At 52.0% G+C, this 9,056-nt stretch overlaps 1 protein-coding gene across 1 annotated transcript; it reads right to left on the minus strand.

The window, feature by feature from the left end:
* Positions 1 to 2,061: 2,061 nt before the first annotated feature.
* DRC5 (dynein regulatory complex subunit 5) lies at positions 2,062 to 8,854 on the minus strand. The gene is made up of 4 exons (XM_075497407.1): positions 8,674 to 8,854; positions 6,155 to 6,723; positions 4,596 to 5,045; positions 2,062 to 2,670 (listed from the first exon to the last, which is right to left on the minus strand). The coding sequence occupies exons 1-4, from the start codon at positions 8,852 to 8,854 to the stop codon at positions 2,494 to 2,496; spliced, it is 1,377 nt and encodes a 458-aa protein (XP_075353522.1). The 3' UTR covers positions 2,062 to 2,493.
* Positions 8,855 to 9,056: the final 202 nt, after the last annotated feature.

The following is a 9,056-nucleotide window of genomic DNA, read 5'->3' on the forward strand; positions in this document are numbered from 1 at the left end:
CCTCCAGGCGGAGGCCCACAGTTGACCCCCCTCCTCAAAGCCCTGCGGTACTCCTTGGGGATGGATCTCATGGGAGAGCTAAGGGGTCTGTACTGGCCCTGCGCTGGCACGTGCCCTTCCCAGCACAGAGTGACCTGCTAGTTACCGCTCTGCAAGGCAGTCCCACAGCACAGTAACTGGACCTGAAGCTGACAAGTGACCCACCAGCGACAGTGTTCACTCTCAGACAATCTGCTGTTGCTGTCAGGGCTTTCATTTTTACCAATGTGTATGGCATTTGAAATGGTTTCAACCCCTGTAAACTGGCAGATAGGGGACTGTTGGTCTTGGGTGTGGGCGAGTGGTGCAGGCTGCTTGGTTTGGGCTTTGCTCTTTGGCCAAGAGATTGATGGGAGGGAAGGCAGAGGGTTCTCCAGGCAGCAGCTCCCTGTCCAGGCGTTCCTGTACGTGGGTTTGGAGGGTGCTCAGTTGGTCTTAACAGTCTTGGCCATTTGCAGGAAGAGGAGCCGTCAGTATTCTGGAAAGCAAGTCAACAGTTGTTCTGGTGGTGATACGTTTTCCCAAGCCCTTTTCTTTCCATCCCTGTTCCTCACGGGCTCTGGTGGCCAATTCCTCCTCACGTGTCTGCTAGCATGTCTAAGGGATCTCATTGCTGCCCTCCCAGCACGAGCTTTCATTGCACAACTGGCTGATCAGACACAGCCCTGTCCTTGGAGCTACAGGCAGGCTTGCCCAGGACCAGGCCACCCCCATTAAGCCCCCACCCCACCCTCGCTGCTGGAGCTGTTCCTTCATCAGCCTGATGCTGATCTGGGTCTTTTCTGCTGTTTCTGAACACGAGTTCTCATCTCATTCAGGTGTGTCATTCAGTGGAAATATTTTGTAAATGCAAATAAAAAGAAATAAATCTATTCAATACCTCGGTCTCGAGGATGGGAAACAAGTAGAGGGAGATGCCCGGGTGGGGAGGTTTCACAGCTGCTGCTGGTTAAGTTTTCTTGCGGACGTAGCCCCTGGAGCATCCGCAAATAGTTGGGAAAGGAGCCCAAGCCTCGCACAACCTGCGAGGGCTTGGGCTGAGCCCCGTCAGCACCCCTCGCGCGGCCGCTGCCGCCGGGGACAGCCTCGCGCTCCGTCCCTTCTGCTCCGTAAGGGGGTGACACGGCGCAGGAAAGGTCCCGGCGGCTGGGGGCCGGCGGCCGGCGGTGCTGCGGGCATCTGTATCCATCAGGCAGAGCAAGGCAGAAGCGGGTACGTGGCGAACAAATTCTTTTGTGAGCACTGGGAAACGGTTTTTACTTTTCAACTCTGTCAATATGATCTAGCTCTGTCTGTCTCTCTATATATGTACAAACAGTATATCACAATGTTGCCTTTTTTGTTGGAAATATCAAAGTACAAAGATTGTAAACCAAATCGGTGTAATAAAAGTTTCAGATGATTCACTGAGGTGGCTGCCAGCGGTGGGTCTGTGAGCGCTGGCGCTGGGCTGGGAGACGCCTGAAGCCCCTGTGATGCTCAGAGGGCGGGAGGGGATGGAGGTCAGCCCGCTTGCTTAATTCCCTGCTGACCTCTCCTGAGTGGGGCGGTCGAAGGACCAAGGCAATCAGGTACGTGCCCTGTCCTCTCCTCAGGCGGCCACAGCCCATGGGGCAGAAGGAAGCTGCTCCGTTTCCCTCCAAGCCCAAGGAAGCTGCTCCATTTTCAGCCCTGTGGGCTGTGTGGGCCAGCAGTCCTGCAAGGGACCCCTCTAGCTTGAAGTCATGCGAAACACAGATTTTTTTGACAGGTTTGCACAGAAGAGCACTACTAGTTAAGGTAAGCGTCTGGTCGTACAGAATTCACCTGTTTGCAAAGCAGGCTAGCACTGATCAAAGGCATAGCAACCCAAAGCAGGAAACCGTGGTGGAGAGACCTATCATTTATTGAATTTATTTTTTTTACTTTTCACCATCCATATCTGAGACTCCAGACAGATTTTGCTATAAAAACGAATAAATCCTTGAGCAGAGCAATAGCCAGAAAAAGCTGCTGAGGAACTAGAAACAACATTCCCTCTATCCTCTATGCATGTGATGTCCTACTCGGCAAAAAGCCTAAAAGAACTGCCTGCCCTGGAGGTTAGGTCTGGACTAGACCATTTAGATGGTGGAGACTTCACCTTAGCTGCTTTGCAGGTGGAACAACATCCAGCTGCCTGAACTGAGCTTGCTGCTGGAGCACATAAGAAACACCACAGGAGGTGGGATTTAGGCTCGGGTGCAGTGGGAGAGAGGGCTCGAGGCAGATTGCTCCTGTGATGCCACTACAGGCCCATGAGGTCTAATGTCCCTCTCGTGTTAAGTCACAGGCTGGATGATGGGGATCTGGAAAAGGCTGCGATGGCGGCCACAAGTTGAGCGTTTCTCAGAAATACAAATAAAACCAAGCCTCTGAAGTAAAGTATCTCCAACGCTGCACCTGCAAAGCTCATTGCTCTCTGGAGCGTTTTCTTCAGAGGGGTTTGGCAGGCGGGTGCTGCAGAGACCCCAGCCTGGCCGCTTCCCGGTTGGCCCACACAATTTGGTGAATGAGGTACTCGGTCTCCTGGCCCACCTCTGCCAGGCGGAGGTCGAACTCGGTCAAAGCCTTGTTATCTGCCAGCCCATCAAGCAGCTGCTTCCCGCCATCCTGCAAATGGGTAAGAAGGCAGGGTTAAAGGAGGAGATCCAAAAGTGAAGTGTATTGCTCCATTTCCCTCCTCCCCAGGGCAACTTCTCCTGCGCTTCCCTGCTGCCGGTGGTGGAGAGCTCATGAGATGGTGCCAAAAGTGACGAAGGCCTTCACCCAAGCCCGAAATGTTGCTCACAGGAGAAGTACACAGGGAAGGAGTGTAACCTTATGCAGCACTCGGTGATATGACACATGCTAATGACTCCCTCTGGGTACCGTGTCAGGAGTCCTCAAGCTCAGGCTGGTTAATAGCACGGCTGGCGATGATAACCTGAGAGGAGTCTCTGCTCTCCCCCGTCCCCTGGTCCCCAGCTCACTGCTGCCTGGGGACAAATGCCCGTGGCTAGTGCGCTGCGCCTCGTCTCGGCAGTGGCGAGAGCCCCAGTGCTGGCAGTCTCCTGCCTGGATGCCGTTTCCCAGGCTGGGCTGGCTTTCCTGGGGAGAACATCTCACGCAACTGAAGTCCAGCCTGCACGGGACAGAAAACGCGATGCAGATAGCCTTAGGGAGGCAACTCACTTGGGGGCATTTCCCTCCCTTACCTGAAGCACTGTCTTTAGGGATGTGACAATTTGACTTTTTTCCCCCACAGCTATTCTCTTTCAGGTACCAAATACACCTCCTGCCCCCATCTCCTCCATCCAGGTGGTCCCCTCATCCCAGCACCCTGCCTGTTAAGGACACAGCAAAAAGGACCGGGAAGGAGTCTCTTTTTAATGGGGTACAGAGGTCAGAAATTGATGCCTCTCTAGCAAAGACCCCCATTTCCCCAAAGATAATACCACCAACCCACTTGTTGGGCTGCTGTGGAGCTTCACAAATGGGTAACAGGAGAGCTCATCAGAGGAAAGATGCTAAGCATAGAGATTATTATTTACTAAGCAAAAATCTTTCTATCCTTTCCAACCTTTGCCCCCTTGTATCATTAAACGCAAATGGTTTTCCATGTCCAGGATCATAAAACTCAGAACTCACAAAAGGTTTTCTGCCATCAAACCCTTTTAAAACCATTGTCAAACACATTGATGCCAATATTCCTGCCAGCAGGGACAGCTGGTCTTGCTGTCTATTGTGACAGTGAGAAAAATTGAGGCAGCGCAGAAAGTTTAAAAGCCAGCATGATTGCATTTGGCTGTCTAGTTTCAGATTTCTAAAGCTCTTTTTAATCAGCAGAAGAGAAGCGGTCTGGTTTGTGGGCATGTTGCATACTGCAGCTCTTAGGGATGTAGTAAGATCTGTGGATGCTCCTCTATCTAGAAAATGTAAGCCCGTGGTTTAGGAGCCACTTACAAGCACCCCAACGTGACACTTCTGACCTACCGCACTGCTCCAGAGCTGCAGGGTGAGTTAAAGGAGCTCAACAACCGAGCCAATTTTCTAACAGTCTCCTCTGAGCGCGTGACGGACAGGAGAGATTCTGGGAAGGATGACACTATCTGTGTGCTGCTGAGTGACAGATGGCACAGCAGATCCGAAGTACAGAGGATATGCATAAGGCCCTTGTCTCATGCCGCCTATCATTATTATCTACTCCCACGTGTGTGAAGCGGCTGTGATTTTTCCCAGACATACTCCCTGGTTTTCAGTTTCCTGGGGGGAAAATCCCTCTCTGCCCAAAAGCCCAAAGCCTGGAAGCCAGATTCAGCCCTGTGAACAGAGCTAGATGTAACGAGTGAGATAAATGCGTGCGTGCACAGAAGATGTCCTCCTTCCTGCCGTCTGCTAGAGTCTCTTCCCTGCTCGCAACTGATGGTTATCGCAGCAAGATTGCAAAGTGAGGGATGGATTTGCCTCTGCGGCTTCGAGGCAGGGCAGGCTCAGCATCTGCTTTGCAAGGCCACCATGCAGGCTCACAAACTGCAGGGAGAAGGGGTTTCTCTTACCAGCCCCAGGTGGTTGCATGAGAAGTTGATATTTGCCAGGGTAGCGTTCTGAGCCAGGACCTGGGAGAAGAGCGTAGCGGTTGGCTCGCACAGGTTATTACTTCCCAGGTGGATGGACTTCAGGGTGGTGTTGGTCAGCAGGGCACGGCCGATCGCCTCCCCGCCTTTGTCCTCCACGCAGTTGAGGCGCAGATTCAGGGAGGTCAGGGTGGAGTTCTCAGCCAGGGCTTGAGCAAGAGCCTGAGCCCCCAGGTGATGGATCTGGTTGTTACACAGATCGAGGGTTTCTAATCTGCTGCGGTTGATCAGTTTGCCAACAGCTTGTGCCCCCTTGTCCCTGATGAGATTGTGGGACAAGTTCAGCTCCACCAAGCAGGGGTGATCCAGCAAGTGACGGACCAGCAGCCTGGTCTTGTCATCATCCACTTTGCTTCGCGTCAGCTTGAAAACCTGTGGGGATAAAGGACAGGGACACTAAAACAGCCAGCGCTTTGGATGGAGCTTTGTACAAGACCTCAAGGGAGTTAAGCCCATGGTTCACCAGACAGGATTCATCTCCCTTCACGTCAGACACCTTTAGCTAGTAGGCTCAAATAGTTGCTTTTATAGTGGGCAGATCCTTCCAGCAGGCAGGGCATGCCACTGACGTCCCATGCCTATTCTAGGGAGAAATGGTTCATCTCCTGGAAATGCCTGTTCCTCTCCTCTGACTCCATGGGATCTCTGACACAGAGGGCTAAATTAAAACGAGATAAAGCTGCCCAAATGTCTGCAGAGAGTAACAGCAGAACTCACCCCAGATCACAGTTGAACACTGTCTGAGCGAGCACGTGCACCGGTGGTAACCACAGTGCTCTCTGTGAAGGGCAATGTCCTGCATGGCCAGGGTGCCTGAATAGCCACAGGAGAAGTAATTGCTCTTCTGGAAGCCAAGCAGACAAATATTTCCCAAAGCACGCCAATCTGTGGGGAGACCGTTCAGCCAGCTTGCTCTGGCTGCCCTCTGGATAGCAATGCCCGCTGATGTTTTGGAGGGGCTGAGTATCTGCAGTGCAGTTGCCACAGAAATGAAGATGGTGTTAGTGTCCAGAAGGAAAACCCCTCACCACTCTAAGGCAAATGTGAGTATTTCCACATACTCTTCTTGGGGGGGGTGTGTGTGTGTGTCTCTGCTCCTCTGGGGCATGTTGACGTGTATTTACTGAGCATAACTCCCAAAAACTCCTTATGAAAAACTCCTTCTGGGCTTCTCCTCTCCTCCCTCCTAGAACTATCTGAGGAGTTTAAACAGGAGTGCTGCTTTCTCTTGTGCTACAGGGAACAAGTTTTGTAGGAGCAAGTATTTTTCTCACTGACCCTCTGTCAACATGTTCTAACAAGGACATATGCAGAACAAGATACTCGGCACTAGCCACAGAGTTAACATCTCTGCACTTTGCCAGATTACAACTTGCAAAAGGAAGGGTGCTGCCAGCAAGCAAAACTGGTCCCTGGGTTTCTATCCCCAGGCAATTTGGAGATCTAGCTGAGGAAGGAAGGTTCAGTTTGGGATACGTTACTTTCAGGTTGTGGCACATCTTCACGGCAACAGCCAGGTTGCAGCAGTCCTGGTGGGTGAAGTTAAAGAGGTTCCACTCGAAGTTCATGCCGCAGTCCTTAACGCCGTAAGTGAGATGAAGCTCTTCAAGGTGAGGGAGAGCAGTAATGAGGACTCCCAGGTCATAGTGATGCATGGAGACCGCGCCGAATCCAAAATCACTCCCTGTATCAGAGAGGTCATCCCTCTCCTCCTTTTGATCCACCTGCACCGGTGGCAGGAACTGATCAACCTCCAGCTTCCGCACATAATCTTTGCAGAGCGGGATGAGCTCTAGGACCTGGTTGGGGTCTGTGCTGTTAGGGATGAAACATTTCAGGATGTTCTCCAGGTGACGTTCAAAGAACATCCGTTTCCAGCTGTCTCCATAGTTGGAGATGTCGCAGACTTGCCAGCGCTCAGTGCAGCACCTCTTCCAGTAGTCCTCATCGCTTATTAGGTTGGCAGTCACAGCGAGTGGAAGGCCAGTGGAGAGCCTGTCCATCACCTTCCTTTGGTGCTGAGGCAGAAGACGGTCCAAAATAGGGTTCTCTGGGGGGGATGAAGAGAAGGAGAGGTTGGTCTGGGCTGTAGGAACCATGGCTGGCACTATGGTTCTGCCCGGGCCCCCAGCTGCGTGCCCATGCCCTCCCCTCTGCTGACACTGTCTCTCTTCTCAGTTGCCAGCAGCTGGTGCAGGGAGCTAAGCTGGCAGAAAATGTGTAGGATTCATCTCATCTCCTACATTTCTGTGTAGGATTTCTAACTTTTACAATAAAACATCAGCATAATTGGGTTTACTCCCATAATATTTGGGAACTGCATCAGAAACTTAGCTCCCAGTTTAAATTTAGTTTGAATGCAGTTTATATTCAGAGCAGGACTTCTGCTCCCAAGAGAGCTAATTCAGCCTTACAGCGATGGGAGAGCTTGGCTTGTCATTTGCTGAACTTTGCTCCCTTTGGTTTCTAAGCATATTGAAGGATGATATTTGAGAACAACTGTCTGTGTGCTCTTCGTGCAAGTCCTCGTGCTTTTTTATCTTAACTCAGGTGTCTGTCTTACCCCAAATTGATTCCTGTTCCTTTCCACCGAGACACGCTCTTAGCCTTTAGGTCCACCTTGTTTAAATAAAAGTTCTTTTTTCCAAGGAGCTTTCTCCCCTCAGTCTCTTTCCTGATGCTCACCCTAAGACTCAGCTGGTTCCTGTCTGGTGGAAGTTCTTTGTGGTAAGAAATGCCAGAGAAAAGCCGTGCATACTCACACCATGAATGCTTGGTGACATGTACACAGTAGCGCTGAGTAACAGAAATCATCTGTGGAGAGGCCTGTCTGCGCATGGGAAATCAGATTTTGAGACACAAAGTGGGGTTAACTTTATATTTCCTCTGTCTCTGTGGCCATTTCCTTCCTAAGGACACCCAGGGTTTTACCACAGCCTCTTCCTGGAGTCTGTTCTCCAGTGTCCTACAGCGGCACTGCAGTGACCTTCTCTGCCAAGTCCCACAACACAAGCAGTGGAGGGACACGTACGGGCAGAACCGGGCTCGCTTCACTCGGGCTCACTCAGGCCACAGCAGTGGGCAAGATGCAGCTGCACAGCTCAGGTAATGGCATGAGGGTTCCCAAGACACCGAGCACACTGCTTTTATGCGCACGCAATGTAGGTCCAATCCATTTGGCATCGGGCTGACTGACCAGGCTGACAGGACTTGCAAGGGTGTCCCAGCTCAGACCCCCAAGTACCATCAGCTCCTGGCGTAAGGCAGCACTGAGCTCCTCTGTGCTGTCTTACAGTCCCAATGCGGACATAGCCTTAGACCTGCCTTTGGTCTTTGCTGCCACTTCACTGAGTCAGCCAAAAAGACAGGTAGGCCCTTCCTTTCCCCTTCCCAGTCAGTTCCCAGATGAGACACGCTTTTTCTGTTTTGCTATGTTTCATCAGTCCACCTGCTTCAAAAGCACGTGCCCTGCCTGAGGATATAACTTGTCATATCACCACCAAAAGCCATGGAGAAGGCCTGAGACTGTGAGTACAATACATATTCTGAGACGGCAGCTCCTCTGAGCAAGGAGCAATTCTCCATCTCTTTGTACGGCACTCAGCACAACGGGGCTCCATCCTCGAGTGCTACTGCAACACGTGCATGAATCAAGAGAAGGAAACCGGCTCGGCAGCCCCAGCCACGGTTGAGGTAAGTGAGTCCAGCAGAGCACGGAAGGAAGAAGAAACGACAGGACAAGGTTAGGGCAGAGTCACATCCTGGAGAGCAGCCCAGAGGACTACAGCCATCCCTGGAGTGTTCAAGCACATACTTAGCAACTAAAGAGTTAGTTTGTTTAACTAGCTGCCTGAGGGGATGTTTCTCCCCATCTGTTCCTTTGGCAGGGCTGGGTACCACACTCTGCCTTTCAGATGCATCTGCCTGCCTTGTTGACCCTCTGCTCCCCGGGACTCACACTCTCTCTCCATGTGTCCCAGGGAAACCTGCTCCTGCTTACTTTCGAAATTGTGAACGATGTGCTGGAGGCAGAGCTCAGTGAGGTGCGGGACAGTGGCGAGGGACCACTCGGGATCCTCGATGACGCGGTGTGTACAGTACAAGTCAGCAGCGAGGCTGGCCTGGCATGGATACAGCGAGGGGACGGCTGTGCTCCTGTCACCAGCTGCTGGCTGCTGCATCCTGCTCAGGACCCGCTTCTCCTTCAAGAGGAGCAAGAGGAAAACTGCTTGAGAGTCACCACCACATTTTCCAGCTGGGCTGCCTGCAAAAGAAAAAGGCAACTTTAGAAAGAGGCCAGCGATAAGAATGGTCTGCTCACACTGCTCTCCTGTAATGCCCTTGGCCCCTGCCCCTTGCCTGCCTCCTCTGCTTGGGCTGGAA

This window comes from Mycteria americana, chromosome 3 (assembly GCF_035582795.1).
Source record: "Mycteria americana isolate JAX WOST 10 ecotype Jacksonville Zoo and Gardens chromosome 3, USCA_MyAme_1.0, whole genome shotgun sequence".
Lineage (NCBI taxonomy): Eukaryota > Metazoa > Chordata > Aves > Ciconiiformes > Ciconiidae > Mycteria > Mycteria americana.